This window comes from Prionailurus bengalensis, chromosome E3, assembly GCF_016509475.1.
Source record: "Prionailurus bengalensis isolate Pbe53 chromosome E3, Fcat_Pben_1.1_paternal_pri, whole genome shotgun sequence".
NCBI classification, from domain to species: Eukaryota; Metazoa; Chordata; class Mammalia; order Carnivora; family Felidae; genus Prionailurus; species Prionailurus bengalensis.
Window position 1 is genome coordinate 17,970,572 of NC_057357.1, and position 16,211 is coordinate 17,986,782.

Below are 16,211 nucleotides of genomic sequence, written 5' to 3' on the forward strand. Positions count from 1 at the left end.
CCGCCTCTCCCTCCCCCTCCTCCCCCCCCCCCCCGCTGGGTCCTAGCGCCTGCCCCTCCCTGGCAGTGTCCGGGCTCCGTCGGTCAGAGCAGCTGCCGCAGACGCCACGGAGCCAGCCCAAGTTCGTTGAGGTAGGAAACGTCGGCGGGAAGCCGCAGGGACGCCCCGGGCCGCCCCAGCGCAGACGCAGTCCGAGAGGCCTCAGTTTCCCTGTGGGTGCAGAGGGCGGATGGGGTTGGCCTGGCGCGAGAAGCGCGGGCGGGGCGGGAGGAGTGCGGCCCCGGGAGGGCGCAGTCGGGCTCCGGCCCAGCGGGTCCTAGAACCCGCCGGCTGTCCCCGCGGGCCGGCTGCTGTGGACTTCTGGGCTCGGCTGGCACAGCTGCCCGCCTTGCGCGGTGCGGGCCTTGGGGGTCCTAGAGCCCGCCATGTTGCGGGCTTTTGTCCCAGGCGCGCGGCCCGCCTAACAAGGTCCCCAGCGCCTGCGGCACCCCTCCCCGGCCGAGGTCCTGGCCGCCCCTCCCGCGGTCCTAGAGAACGCCATCTTGCAGCCCTTTGTCCAGCATCCAGTCCTTGGCCCATTCATTTGTTCATTCTCTCATTCTTCGTTCGCTCCTTCTTGCCTCGTTCTCCGAGGCCCCGTTTTCCCAGCCTTCGGAGACGAGTCAGCCTAGGGTCCTGCCCTGCGGGGTTGTCTGTCTGGTGGGAGCGCCGACAGATAGACTGTTGCAGAGAGCGAGAAGCGCCGGGTTTCTGCCGCTCTCGGCCCCTTCTCACCACGTCTCCTAGGCCCTAACGCCCTTCGAACTCGGACGAACCTCAGAGACCCCATTTAACTAATGAGAAAACTGAGGCCCAGAGCACCGTGGCGCCCTTACCTCTACTGCCTTTTAAGTATTTTTGAGGGCACTGAGAAAGCAGGTATTTGAAGGATGCAAAAGAATTTTCCCATGGGAGAAGGCGAGCAAGGGCTGCTGAGGCAGAGAGAACTGCAAGTGGAGATGCATTTAGGTGAAAAAGTTTGAGAATTGAGGCTGGAGCTTAGTTCGCTGTTGGGAGGGGGACACACTGCGGCTGGAGCTGAGGCTGAAAAAGTAGGTTAGGATTAGGTTGTGAACTGACCAGTTTGGAGGCCTAGGAGATGATTAGCTTTCACTTCTGCACAGTTCTCAGTTCCCCATCCATCATCTCACCAGATCTCAAAGGCTCAAAGGCCTTACTGGCATCTACTTGTTTACACATGGGGGAGACCAAAATGCAGAGAAGAGAAAAAGCAGCTCCTTTTTTTTTTTTTTTTTTTTTTTTTAAACCTCATCCTTGCTCACCGCGTCATAGCCTAAGCTGTCTGGGAATTAAATCCCTGCATCTCTGGCATTTTACAGCCTGGTCAGGCAGCAGGCCCGCATCCCCCTCCTAAGCCAGTAGTGAAGCAAAGAGAAACCTCCCTCACCAGAGCAATGAACCCACTATGGGATAATGGGGCGATTTTTGGAACTTGTGAAATTGGAAAGGCAGAGAAATTCATTCTCACAAACACCTACTATAGGGGAGGCAGAAGCAATAGGCCTGGGTTTGAATTCTGTCTCAGAGGTTGATTCATTCACTTTGTTTTGGGGCACCAATCACAGTTTTAGGTGTAGGGGATATAAAATAATAAAGGTTCCTGGCTCTTTGCCAGCCTAGACTCTGGTGTTGGAGACAGAAAGTTAACAATCAAGCTATAAAATGTGTAAGTGCTACCAAAGCAACAGTCAGGACAGAGAGCAGAAATTTGGGAGGCAGACCACTTGACTTTGAATACTGGCTGTAACCATGACCGGTTACTTCATTTCTGTGTGCCTCAGTATCCTTGTCTGTAAAATGGGGAAAATAATACTGTTTAACTTAATCCGTTCAGGCTAACCATGACAAAAACCCCACAAGACTGAAGGGCTTAAACAACAGAAATTTATTTCTCACAGTTCTGGAGGCTGGGAAGTCCAAGATCAAGATGCTGGCCAATTCAGTTCCTGGTGAGGACTCTTTTCCTGACTTGTAGATGTCCACCTTCTTGTTATGTCCTCACATGGCTTTCTCCATACATGTGTGCATTCAGTCCATAGGAAACTTCTAGGCAGTTGTGAGGCTTAACTTGAGTAGTACACACAAAATGCATAGAATGATACCTGGCCCATGGTAACCTTGCAAGGAATGTTATCCAGATGAGCATCGTAAGGGGAACTAAAGAGGAGGAGCAAGAATGCAGATGGCATTAAGAAAGGCGGTCAGGAGGAGCACCTGGGTGGCTCAGTCGGTTGAGCGTCAGACTCTTGGTTTTAGCTCAGGTCATGATCTCAGAGTTTCATGAGTTCAATCCCCAAGTTGGGCTCTGCACTGGCAGCATGGAATCTGCTTGGGATTCTGTCTCTCCTTCTCTCTCCGCCCACCTCCCCCTGCACTCACACAGTCTCTGTCTCTCTCAGAATACATAAACTTAAAAAGAAAAAGAAAGGTAGTCAGGAAAGCCTTCTTTGAGGAGGTGACAGGGAGCTGAGGCCCAAATGAAATCAAAGAGATAGCTACACAATGATCCTTGGGGAATAGTGGTTCTGGCAGAGGGCACTACTAGTACAAAGGCCCTGCGGTGGGAAGGAATTTAGCTATTTTTGGAAAAGAAAGACAGCCTGTGTGAATGGAGCCTAGTGACACCATGAAATGGAGGGGAAGGTGAGGTAGGCAGGAGTTAGATCATTCGGGGCCTTGCTAGCCATGGAAAAGATACTGGTCTTTGTCTTAGGAGCAGTGGAAAGTCCCCTGATTTGTCTCATAAACCTGAAGTAAATGAAGACTGGTAGAGAAAGAACCCAGGGGCCTGAAGACTTGGATTGAGTCTGCGCCTCTTGACTAGTTAGGTGTGCTTGTAAAGTGTTTTTCCTTACTGGGGCCTTAACCTCCGTATATGAAAAAGAGGCGTCGTAGTGCCTCTCCTAGAAGCTTTGTGAAGACCCAAGGTTGCGTCTTTGCTTCTTAAGTGTTGGTTGGCATGGGCCTGAGAGGATGTTTAAAGTACAGCTTTCTGGGGCGCCTGGGTGGCTCAGTCGGTTAAGCGGCCGACTTCGGCTCAGGTCATGATCTCGCAGTCAGTGAGTTCAAGCCCTGCGTCGGGCTCTGTGCTGACAGCTCAGAGCCTGGAGCCTGTTTCAGATTCTGTGTCTCCCTCTCTCTGACCCTCCCCCGTTCATGCTCTGTCTCTCTCTGTCTCAAAAATAAACAAACATTAAAAAAATAAATAAATAAAGTACAGCTTTCTGAGTCCATCCTCATGCTCCCTGGATGATTATTCTCATGCAGGGGACGGGGTTCACAGACCTGACTTGGAGAAACATAACTCTAGGGAGTGATGAGTGGAAGAGTCCTCAGTGAACAATGAAGTGAGGAGTTAATGGTGGGATTTAGACGGGGGCCTAGCCCACATGGCCCTCTGCTCTTTATCGAGCTGGGCACCTGTTGGGACCAGCCTACTTCCCTACCTTTTCCCCAGGAAAGTGCTTCCCTACCTTTTCCCCAGGGAAGTGCTTCAGGAGGAGAGATGTATACCTCCAGCTCTCTGATTTCTGGTTCACAGGTGGGAACACTGAGGCCCAGAGCTCAGAACGCAGGGGTCAAGCCCTCTGAGAGGGAAACAGACATAAAGGGTGCTGGTTCTGGTCTCAAGGCAGTTCTACAGGGATGAGAGAAGATGAAGATGTGGCCTGAATTCAGGGTTCTGGTCACTGTAAGGTTGGCCCAGCAGCAGACAAGTCTGGGAGGGCCCAGACCACTGATCAAGGGCCCAGCAACTCAAGGCAAGTTAAACATCTGATTCAAGTCCCAGCTGTTGAGTCTAGCTTTGTGACCATGGGCTAGTCACTAAATCCCTTGGAACCTCAGTTCATTTGTTTGTAAAACGAGGATAAGATCTCTGTCTCAGGAAGCTGTAAGAGAACTAAATAAGGTAGCGTGCTCAGCAAAGTGTCTGGCTCTCAGAAGACTCTCAGTAATTGAGGGCATTTATTCATATCATATCACTTCCATTCAGTCTTCATCCAACCCTGTGAGGTAAGTACTATTACCTCCATTTTTCAGATGAGAAAATTGAGGTCCTGTGGCATAAAGTAAATGTCACAAGGTCACTGCTAGGAAGTGAGTGAGGCAAGATTCAGAGCCAGGCAGTCTGGTTTCAGAGACGGGACACTTAACCACAATGCTACATTGTTTCTCTGGGCCTCCGTTCCCATATCTGTAAAAAAGGAATCTATATAATAGAACTTTTATTGCGATGTTGATGTGAAGTTTGAGTTAATATATGTAAAGAGCTTAGGAAACTGCCTTTTATTTAGCAAGTGCTCAGTAAATGTGAGCTATCTTTTTTATTAAAGAGAAACTTTATCAGGCAGTCTGTCCAGAGATGGTCTGGAAAGGAGGTAGTGACTGCCTCATCCAGAGACAGGGAAGGATCCCCTGGGAACTGTAGGGGGAAATTCAAACCACGGGGAAGGTTGGTCCTCAAGCCCTTTAACTCACCTTCCAGCGCCAGTACTTAGTGGGAAAAGTGAAAAGAACCAAGCTGAGGGTGGAACAGAGTTGTGTAGGATTGGGGCCAAAAACCAGAGGGGAAATGCAGGAAGAGCTTCCTGGGGGGAGTGGGGCTCAAAGGAAGGATTGGTGGGATTTGTAACAGCCAGGAAGGACCTGAGAGTTTGCGTGGTATGATGGAAGTCATGGAAAGTTATTGAGCAGGGGACAAAGTGTCACATGATACTTTATGAAGAAGCTGTCTGTGCACATAGCAGATGATGTGTGTAGGGGTGGGGACTGAGGCAGGGCCACTAGGCAGAAGGGTGCTGACTATAAAGATGCAGCCCTGGCTGGGTCAGAACTTCCTCCCTGGGTCAGAACTTCAAAGCCACCAAACCCTGAGGTATACAGATGAGGAAACAGGCCTAGAAAGGAGCAGTAGAACTCAGGCTTCTTACCTCCCAGACTGGATTCTGCACACACCTGGCTCCCCTGCCCTGTCTATAGCAGCATCCTCCCTCCCCCTGGCCACCCCCAGCAGCTGCTGCTGAGCCCTTCCTAAGTGGATCTGCCCATAATCCTCTTCTTTTCATCCCCTAGGGAGGATGAGCTGGTGTTAAGACTAATGCAGCCATTAATCCTATTTCCTCCCAGCCTTGATCCCCAGGAGCAGCTGGATGGAGGGTGTCTGGGCTGTGAATGAGAAAGAAGGGGGCTTATCCAGAGCAGGTGTCCCAGGAGGCCAGGCTAAATCAGATATATTGATTATACTGAGACACATGTAATTGCTAGCAATGGCTCAAGCCACCTTGAGAGTAACTGAGCTCCCCATTACCAGAGCTATGGGAGCAGGAGCTCAACAGCAATTCCAGAGCAGAGGGTGGACCAGGATTCCTGTCTAGGGTGGAGTACCTTACAGCTGTGCAAGGCCAGAATTCTGTGTGAACAGTTGCTGCCTCTGAAAGCTAACTAACCAGAAGGGAAAGACAAAATACATACACTGGGGACCTACTTCTTCCAGACAGACGGTGCCAATCACCAGTTAGCCCACTAGTTCTGCCTTCTTCTGAACCTACCTCTGTCTTCTCTGGGCAGTTGGCAACCTTCAGGTCTGACCCACATCTACGTAGCCTCTGTGTCTGCAGGCATGCATAGGACTCTGTGTCCTGGCACAGGCCTTAGATGCTGAGCTGGAAAAGGAAGATGGTGAGATGGATGGAACTTGGGCCTTCTGGGAATGTGCAGGGTTTGGAAAAGCCCAGAGGCTGGGGAGAGAAGTGCAGGTGCACATTTTGATGACTCCAGACTCCTCTCTTAGACCCTCAGAGGTTACCTGGTCCAACTTCCTTCCTCAATGAACAGACCAGACAGGAAACTTGAGTGCAGAGTGTTAGACCCAGGGGTGTTTGGAAAGAAGGATGTGGCCATCCCCCATGGGAAATGCTGGTAAGACAGAACTCCTCTCTGAGGCCTTGTTAAGGATAGAGGCCTTAGAGAATGGCAGAAGGATGTGGCTTGTGTCTAACTTTGCTTCTTTCCTAGAAAAGCTCCGCCCTCTGAGGCCATGGAGGTGGAGTCTACGGAGGCCCGGTCATCCTCCACCCTCGGCTACAAGCGATCCGGCCGTCGCTACAAGTGCCTGTCCTGTACTAAGACATTTCCAAATGCGCCCAGGGCAGCGCGTCATGCTGCCACCCATGGTCCTGTAGACTACACAGAGGAGGTGGCAGAAACGAAGCTGAAGCCGGAGACAGAACCCAAAGCAGAGGATGCCAGTGGGGACAAGGTGTCAAGTGCATCGGCAAAGCCTCGGCCTTATGCATGCCCGCTGTGCCCCAAGGCCTATAAAACGGCACCTGAGTTGCGCAGTCACGGTCGCAGCCACACTGGTGAAAAGCCCTTCCCTTGCCCCGAGTGTGGCCGCCGCTTTATGCAGCCAGTGTGCCTGCGTGTGCACCTGGCCTCACATGCTGGCGAGCTGCCCTTCCGCTGTGCTCACTGCCCCAAGGCCTATGGCGCGCTCTCCAAGCTCAAGATTCACCAGCGTGGTCACACGGGCGAGCGGCCCTATGCTTGCTCCGATTGCGGCAAGAGCTTCGCCGACCCTTCCGTGTTCCGCAAGCACCGGCGCACCCACGCGGGCCTACGGCCCTACGGCTGCGAGCGCTGCGGCAAGGCCTACGCTGAGCTCAAGGACCTACGCAACCATGAGCGGTGAGGGTGCGGTGCTGTGGTGAGGGAGCCGGGGTTGGGAAGAACCCACCAGGGGCGGAGGAGGGAGGGATATGGCGCAACAGCGGTGGCCCTGTGACCAACCGGGCGTGGGGTTGAGGCTCAAAGAGGGAAAAGAGCCAATGGGAAGGTGAGTGGGGCTGGGCCGTGGGGAGAACCTGGTGCCCCTGGTTGGGCAGGGGCGGGGCAGACTGTGTTGGGAGGGAGCCCTGGAGGATTCCGTTGGGATCTGATTGGCCTGGGTCCGACTGGAAAGGGGACCTGCTGGAAGTTGGGCCACCGGGAGGGTCTCTGGTGGAGGTTAGTAGGTGGGAGTGGGATCTGGCTCTTGGTGGGGTCTTATCTGGGATCTAGACACCTAGCCTGAAGATTCCCTACTCTGGGGTGCAGCCCTATGTACCCCCTACCCCCGGGATGTTAGGAGCCCCTAACTCACAGCAGACAGGCGGCAGTGGTCAGGTGAAGGACCTGCCACCTTCATGACCCATCCTCCACACTCCACAGGTCCCACACAGGTGAGCGCCCCTTCCTCTGCTCAGAGTGTGGGAAGAGCTTCTCCCGCTCGTCCTCTCTCACGTGCCATCAGCGGATCCATGCGGCACAGAAGCCCTATCGCTGCCCAGCCTGTGGCAAGGGCTTCACGCAGCTCAGCTCCTACCAGAGCCATGAGCGCACTCACTCGGGAGAGAAGCCCTTCCTGTGCCCGCGTTGTGGCCGCATGTTCTCCGACCCCTCAAGCTTCCGGCGCCACCAGCGGGCCCACGAGGGGGTAAAGCCTTATCGCTGCGAGAAGTGCGGCAAAGACTTTCGGCAGCCCGCAGACCTGGCCATGCACAGGCGGGTGCACACAGGCGACCGGCCGTTCAAGTGCCTGCAGTGTGACAAGACGTTCGTGGCGTCTTGGGACCTCAAGCGCCATGCGTTGGTCCACTCAGGCCAACGGCCTTTTCGCTGTGAGGAGTGTGGGCGAGCCTTCGCCGAGCGAGCCAGCCTTACTAAGCACAGCCGGGTGCACTCAGGTGAGCGCCCCTTCCACTGTAACGCCTGTGGAAAATCCTTCGTGGTATCGTCCAGCCTGAGGAAGCATGAGCGGACCCATCGGAGTAGTGAGGCCGCAGGGGCTCCCCCTCAACAGGAGCTGGTAGTAGGGCTGGCACTGCCTGTCAGTGTGGCAGGCGAGGGCTCAACGGCCCCGGCAGCAGGTGCAGGGCTAGGGGACCCTCCAGCAGGGCTGCTAGGGCTGCCCCCCGAATCAGGTGGTGTGATGGCCACCCAGTGGCAAGTGGTAGGCATGACGGTGGAACATGTGGAGTGCCAAGATGCTGGAGTTGGGGAGGCTCCTGGTCCCTTGGCAGGGGCGGGCGAGGTGGGAGGTGAGGAAGTTGACGAGAAGCCACCGCAGTTTGTGTGCCGGGAGTGTAAGGAGACGTTCTCCACGCTGACGCTGCTGCGACGGCATGAGCGCTCACACCCAGAGCTCCGGCCCTTTCCCTGCACCCAGTGTGGCAAGAGCTTCTCTGACCGGGCTGGGCTGCGCAAACACAGCCGCACCCACAGCTCTGTGCGCCCCTACACCTGCCCCCACTGCCCCAAGGCCTTCTTGAGTGCCAGCGACCTGCGCAAGCATGAGCGTACCCACCCCGTTCCCATCGGGACCCCCACGCCCCTCGAGCCCCTTGTGGCTTTGCTAGGAATGCCTGAAGAGGGAACAGCGTGAAGCCCATGCCCCGCCACCTCACTCCCAGGAGCCCAGGCCTCACGGGGTGCGTCCTGAACCTCTCTTTGCCCCGGCTCACTCTTTAGACTCCAGATCCCTGCCCCATCCCCGGGCAGCTAGCTCTCCTTGCCAACAAAGAGCTGGGGACGATGGAGGTGGGCAGCAGCTATTGAGAGATGTGTGTCTCTCTCTGAGTAACACTCATTAAAGCATTCACTTTGACACTGAGTTGTCTTCTGTGTTTTGGTTGGGTGGAAAGGGAGTGGGAGTTTGGACATCAGATAAGGTTCAGTGGAGACCCCTGGATTGACAGAAAAATATAAACTAGAAGGGTCTTTGGATGCATCGTTTCCCAACATATGTTTTCAGAATGTCTTTTGAAAAAGGGTTCCCTGGTCAAGGAAGTACCAGGAATTTCCTGTGCCCTTCTTGGGGATTGTTGGTGATCAAGAGTGTACTAAAGTCATTGATAAATCCTACAATGAACATCTATTTAGCTCTGCCCATAGTTATTTCATCCTGGAAACCTTTTACTGACTAGTTCTGTCCTTCTACAGATAATACACAGAGGTCCTAAATTAGTATATTTCCTGTATACTACAGTAATAAATTAGAAAAACTACTTGGGGGACAAAGAGGGACAAACAAAACCCATAAACTACAAAAGAAGAAACCTCACAAGAAATATGCAAAACCTATATGAAGAAAATGGTATCACTGTCCTGAAGGTTTTAAGACCTAACTAAATGGAGACATACCATGTACCTGCATGGAAAGACATTCTCCCTAGTCTAATCCTTAGATTCACTGTCACCCAAAAAGATTTATTAACACAACTTGAAACCCCAAAACTCCTGTAATACATTTTTAAGAACCAATGGAGGTGATGTATTTGACATACTGGATAAACACCAAAGCACTGAAGTTAAAATAGGTTATTATTGGCACAAGAATAAATCAGCCAATGGAGTTGGGGGTGGGAGGGTTTAGAAACAGCCCTATTTCTGAGAATTTAGTTTATGGTAAATATGATTATTCAAATCAGTGGGGAAAGGATGGCTGTTCAATTACAGTCCTATCCATAATCTGGAAGACTACACAACTTTTTAAAGACAAAAAAAAAAAAGAAACCTCACATTTAGTATAAATTGATATAATTTTGGGGGGAGATGATTTGGGCATGTTTATTAAAAAATTCAAATGCATATACCCTTTGACTTGGCAAGCACATGTCAAAAAATTTACACCACAGAGTTCTTTTTCCACTTCCATGGCAAAGTTGAAGACAAGAATGCTCGGTGCAGCAAAATTTGTGATAACCGGGAATACCCTAAATGTCCATTAGCAAAGGACTAATTACATAAAGCTAGCCACTATAAAATATATTATGCAGCTGTTTTTAAAAAATGAGGCTTATTAACTTATTTTGTTGAAAGATATCTTGAAAATATGTCAAGTGAAAAAAATAAGGTACAAAGCAGTGTGGTTAGCATGTTCCCATTAAGTTTATTTATTTTTGAGACAGAGAGAGCACAAGCAAGGGAGGGGCAGAGAGAGAGGGAGACACAGAATCCAAAGAAGGCTCCAGGCTGTGAGCTGTCAGCACAGAATCTGATGCGAGGCTCAAATCCACGAGCCGTTAGATCCTGACCTGAGCCAAAGTCAGACACTTAACTGACTGAGCCACCCTGGCGCCCCTTGAATATTTTTAGAAGGACACTCAAGAACAGACTTTGGATTATAAAGTCCAGCCACTAGGGCCTTCCCAATTTATAAGCCAAAATGAAACCAAAGGTCAGAGTGAACCAGTTCCTCCTTACCATGCTCTTATCATCTCTAGACTTGCTCTTATCAACACTAGACCAAGTTGGCAGCCTCAGGAAGTGACCCATGTGCACCCCCTCTCCAGGCCCACATGCCAGTCATAGGGGACTTTGCAGTAGCTGGTAAAGTCAGGACTGTTAACACCAGGTAGCTCCAGGAACAGAAATAGCAAGTATCCCCTTGATGTCAGGGACTTCACTCAAGAGTTGTCATGCCCAGGTCCTCAGACAGTAGCTTTAGAAGAGGTTCTTATCCCTGTTCTCCATAGCAGCACAAGGGGGCCACATGGTAGCAGCAGGGACCAGGATGTCATAGCTGTGGGAAGAGACACCAGTTTGGCCAAGGACACTCACTGCCTGTTGCCATTCGCAAAGACAAGCACTGACTCCAGGCCTTCTGCCTGTACAGGCTGGCATCAAAGTCGGACAGAATCCAAGGAAGAAACAAACTGGACTAGGGTATTGGAAATGGAGATTTTTGTTACTACTGACTTGTGAACTTGAGCAAGATGATTTATCTTGGAGATGACAAGGCACCTTTTAAAAATTGGTACAAAGATACCATAGACCCTAGTCAACAGACACCCACGGGTATCTATCTACAATGAAGGATGAAGTGGGTCCTGTGGAGGTTTAGAAGAAATCCACAACTTCTGCTCCCTTTCTGGGACCAGATAGCACACCCATACCTTGGTCCTCCTCTCTGACACCCCAGGCATCCCACATCCCAGTTCCTGCTCCCTGAGGACTCAGATGGTCTGACTTTTTTTTTTAATTATTTTAACAGCTTTATTAAGAAATAATTTACATGCCATACAACTAACCCATTTGAAGTATCCAATTCAGTGGTTTTTAGTATATTCACAGGGTTATGCAACCATCTGAATCTAATTTTAGAATAGTTTCATCCCCTTAAAAGAAACTCCATACCCATTAGCTGGCACTCCCTATTGCCCCCAACCCCAATTCCCAACTCCTTTCCCTTAGCCCTAGTCAATCACCAATCTACTTTCTGTCCGAGTTGCCTCCTGTGGATGTTTCATGTAAATGGAATCATACAATATGCAACTGGCCTCTTTCACTTAGCACACTGTTCTCAAGGTTCATCCATGCTGTAGCATTTGTCAGTACTGCATTCCTTTTTATTGTCGAATAACATTCCATTGTATGGAGATACTTTTTTTAATCCATTCACAATTGATGGACATTTGGGTTTCCTTTGTCTATTGTGAATAATGCAGCTAGGAACATTCATATGAACAGTCTATGAACAAGTTTTTATGTGGACATGTTTTTTAATTCTCTTGTTTGTGTATCTACCACTTGAGGAACTGTCAGAATGTTTTCCAAATGGCTGCACCATTTTACATTCCCGCCAACAGGATATGAATGTTCCAATTTCTCCACACCTTTACCAACAGCTGTTATTATCTGCCTTTTTATTATAGCCATCCTTGTGGGTGTGAATTTGTGGTTATTATTTGCATTTCCCTGATGGCAAATGATGTTGGGCATTTTTTTGTGTGTATTTATTGGCCATTTGTATGTCATCTTTGGATAAATGTCTGTTCAAGTTCTTTGCCCATTTTTTAATTGGGCTGTTTGACTTTTTGCTGTTGAGCGGTAATAAAAGCTTTTTATGTATTCTAGATAGAAGTTTCCTATGATTTGCAAAATTTCTCTCATTGTGTGGGTTGTCCTTTTATTTTCTTGGTGCTCTTTGAAGCACGAAAGTTTTTAATTTTGATGATATCTCATTTATCTATTTTTTTCTTTTGTTGCTTGTGCTTTGCAGAGCCATATGTAAGAAACCATTCCCTAATTCAAGGTCATGAAGATTTATGCCTATGTTTTTATCTAAGAGTGTTACACATGTTTATAAAGTTTACAACCTAGTTATAAACTTACAAGCTTAAACTTTATAGAAAGTTTATTTTCGGTAAACTATAAAAGTTTTATAGCTCAAAGCTCTCACATTTGGGTCTTTGATCCATATTGGGTTAATTTTTGTGTATGTTTGAGATAGGGGTTCGATTTCATTCGTTTGCACATGGATATCCAATTGTCCCAGAACTAGGGCGCCTGGGTGGCTCAGTTGGTTAAGCATCTGACTTCAGCTCAGGCCATGATCTTGTGGTTTGTAAGTTCAAGCCCCATGTCAGGTTTCATGCTGACAGCTCAGAGCCCGGAGCCTGCTTTGGATTCTGTGTCTCCCTCTTTCTCTGCCTCTCCCCCGCTTGCGCTCTTTCACTCTCTCTCAAAAATAAACATTAAAAATAATAATAAAATAAAATAATAAAAAGACTTATTTTTCCATTGAAGTGGCTTGATATCCTTGTTGAAAATTAACTGTACACAGGTTTATTTCTGGAATCTCAATTGTATTCCATGAAGATATACGTATCTATCTATCTACTATCTTTACTTTCTTTATGCTAGTATCACACTATTTTGCTTACTGTAGCTTTGTAATAAGTTTTATCAAGACCTGTGATTCCTCCAACTTATATTTCAAGATTAATTTTTCTGGATTCCTTGCATTTCTATATGAATTTTAGGATCAGCTTGCCAATTTTTGCAAAAAAAAAAGCTGGGATTTTGATAGGGACTGCACTGAATCTGTAGATCAATTTGAAGAGTATTGCCATCTTAACAATATTAAATCTTCTGCCCCATGAATTTAGGATTTTAAAAATCCATTTGGATTTTAAATTTCTTTCCACAGTATATTGTAGTTTTCAGTATATAAATCTTACTCATCTTTTGTTAAATTTATATGTAAGTATTTTACTTCCTTTGTTTCTATTATAAATGGAATTGTTTTTATTTCATTTTTGGATTGTTTCTTTGCTAGTGATGAGAAATATAATAGATTTTTGTACATTATTCTTATATTCTGCAACCTGGCTAAACTAGTTTATTAACTCTAATAGTTTTTATGTGTGTATTCTTTAGGATTTTTCCGTATACAAGATCTTCTCACCTGGAAAATAGAGATAGTTTACTTCTTCTTTTCCAATCTGGATGCCTTTTATTTCTTTTTCTTGTCTAATTGCCCCAGCTAGAACTTTCAGTACAGTGTTAAAGGGAGCAGTCATCCTGATCTCAGGGGGGAAAACTTGCAGTCTTTCACCATTTAAGTATGATGTTAACTGTGAATTTTTTTATAGATGCCCTTTGATACTTAGCAATAAAAGGAAGTTTCCTGTTATTCCTAGTTTCTTAAGCTTTTTTATTATTGTAATTAAAGGGTGTTGGATTTTGTCAAATGTATTTTATATTGAGATGATTATATGGTTTTTGTTCTTTATTAATATTCAGAATTACATTAATTGATTTCTGGATGTTAAACCAACCTTGCATTCGTGCAATAAATCCCACTTGGTCATGCTGTATGATAATTTTTATACATTGCTAGATTCAGTTTGTTAGTATTTTGTTGCAGATTCTTATAAGAAATATTGATCTGTAGTTTTCTTGTGATGTCTTTGTCCAGTGTTATTATCTGGATAATGCCCAGTCTGACTTCTGGCCTTCAGTTTTCTTCTGCCCTAATTCCTTTACCTCCCTGGCTGTCTACCAGGACTGTCCCAGGTAATGGGTCCATCTTGGGAGTGCAAAATCATATGCCCTGCTGCTGATGCCATATGCCATATGCAGCAGCTGGTATCACTCCTCACTCTGTACTACAGACTACAGTCATCATTCCCTTCCCAGCCAAATGGCTGGAGAAATTAGGGGCTCCTCACAGGAGTATGCTCCAGGAACAGGGTGAGGAGATGGGGGAAGGCAGCAAGCTTTGTACCTGGGGCAATCATTCTGGATTCAACAAAGGAGATTTGCAGACCAGTTCTCAATTATCTACACACAGTCCACTCTCAACATAAATCCCTCCAGCTGGAGCCTACCTTCCTTTCAGTCCCTATCCCTGCTCTGACCTCATGTACCTACTCCTAGTCAGCAGGCTTCAACCAAGAGGACCTTCTATTGATTTGTTTCTTCCTTTTCCCAGTCTTTGGGCTTTTGCACTTGCTCTTCCCTGGTGATGGAACACACTTCCCCAGATTTGCCCATCTGTGATACTTTCTCTTTATTCAAGTCTCAGCTCCAGCCATACAGTTATTAGGTTTCTGTTCCTGCATATTAAATAACCATCAACTTAGCATCTTAAAATAACACTTATTTCTTATTTCATAGTTCTGTGAGCCAGAAGTCCAGGTGGACCCATCTGGGTCCTCTACTAAGGGTCTCACAAAGCTGAAGTCAAGGTTTGGCCAGTCTGGGCTCTTATCTGGAGGCTCTGCCATAGAGTCCACTTCCAGACTCATCCAGGTTATTAACAGAATTCAGTTCCATTTGGCTGTAGGACTGAGGTCTCTGTTTCTTTGCTGGCTGTCAGTCAGAGGTGGTTCTCAGCGTCTCAAGGCTATCTATATTCCTTGGCTGGGGGCCCTTCATAACTGGCAATGGCACATCGAGTCCTCCTTTTTCAAATTTTCTGACTTTTCCTCTTCTATTGCTAGCTGGAAAAGCTTCTCTGCTTTTAAGAGTTAATGTTATTACATTGGGTCTACCTGAATAACTCAGTATACTCTCCCTATCTTAAAGTCAACCAATTAGTAAACATGGGATACCTGGATGGTGCAGTTGGTTAAGCATCTGACTCTTGATTTTTGCTCAGGTCATGATCTCAAGGTTCGTGGGCTCAAGCCCCACATTGGGTTCTGTGCTGATGGTGCAGAGCCTGCTTGGGATTCTGTTTCTCCTCTCTGCCCCTTCCCCACTGGTGCATGTGTGTGCACGCACACACACATACCCTCTCTTTCTCTCAAAATAAATAAACTTAAAAAAAAACTCAACCAATTACTAAACTTAATTACACCTGCAAAGCCCTTTTTGCCATGTAAGGTAACATATTCATAGAGATTAGGGCGTGGAATCTTTGGAGGCCATTATTCAGTTCACCCTCTAGCCCTCAAAGATTTATGTCTAGTCCACATGCAAAATACATTCACTTCCTCCCAAGGTTCTTAAAAGTCTCACCACTGTCCAGAAAGTCTCATCCCATTATAGCATCAATTCAGAATAAAAAAAAAAATCTCATACAAATCTTATCAAACCCAAAGTCCTAAATCCCATTATCTAAAAGCCGATGCAGATGAAGCTATGGGTATAATCCTTCCTGGAGCACAATTCCTGCCATCTGTGGACCTATGAAACTAAAGAAACAAAGGGCACCTGGGGGGCTCAGTTAGTTGGGTGTCAGAGTCTTGATTTCACCTCATGTCATGATCTTAAGGTCATGGGATCTAGCCCTATGTCGGACTCTGCCAGGCATGAAGACTGCTTGAGATTCTCACTCTATCCCTCTTCCTCTGCCCCTTCCCTGCTTATGTGTGCTTGCTCTCTCAAAAAAAAAAAAAAAAGAGAGAGAGAGAGAGAGAGAGAGAGAGAGAAAGAAAGAAACAAGTCATGTACTCCCAACGTGCAATGGTGGGACGTGCATAGGATAATAAACATTCTGGCTCAAAATGGGGAGTCACTGGAATTCCAAAATCCAGTTAAGTGAATTCCCTTAGGTTTCTAGGCCAAGAAAGAATCCTTCATGGCTCTGTTCTGCCCTAAGCTCTCAGGTTGCCCTTTGGATTAGTCACCTTCCCTAAGAAGCCATTCTTGACTACTTATTAGCACAGCCATCTCCAACCCCTTGTCATTTTTTGTCATAGCATGCTGCTTAATTTTTAATAATATATGTCATGGTTTTGGAATACCTTAGCTATTTCTTTTCTTGTCCTCTCCGCTAAAGTATAAACCCCATGAAAGGCAGAGATCTTGTCTGTATTTTCACCTCTATTTCTCCACCACCTTCCACAGTATCAGGTACATAAATCTTGCTCAATAAATAT

The 16,211-nt window shown here is 47.5% G+C and overlaps 1 protein-coding gene across 2 annotated transcripts; it reads left to right on the top strand.

Moving 5' to 3' along the window:
* The first annotated feature begins 18 nt into the window (after positions 1–18).
* On the top strand, positions 19–8,704 carry ZNF668 (zinc finger protein 668). Of its 2 annotated transcripts, none has more exons than XM_043559991.1 (3): positions 19–131; positions 6,081–6,747; positions 7,270–8,704. In XM_043559991.1, the coding sequence occupies exons 2-3, from the start codon at positions 6,098–6,100 to the stop codon at positions 8,480–8,482; spliced, it is 1,863 nt and encodes a 620-aa protein (XP_043415926.1). In that variant the 5' UTR covers positions 19–131; positions 6,081–6,097; the 3' UTR covers positions 8,483–8,704. The 2 variants fall into 2 exon arrangements, with proteins under 2 accessions (XP_043415926.1, XP_043415925.1); XM_043559990.1 differs by having other exon boundaries at positions 28–131; positions 6,076–6,747.
* Positions 8,705–16,211: the final 7,507 nt, after the last annotated feature.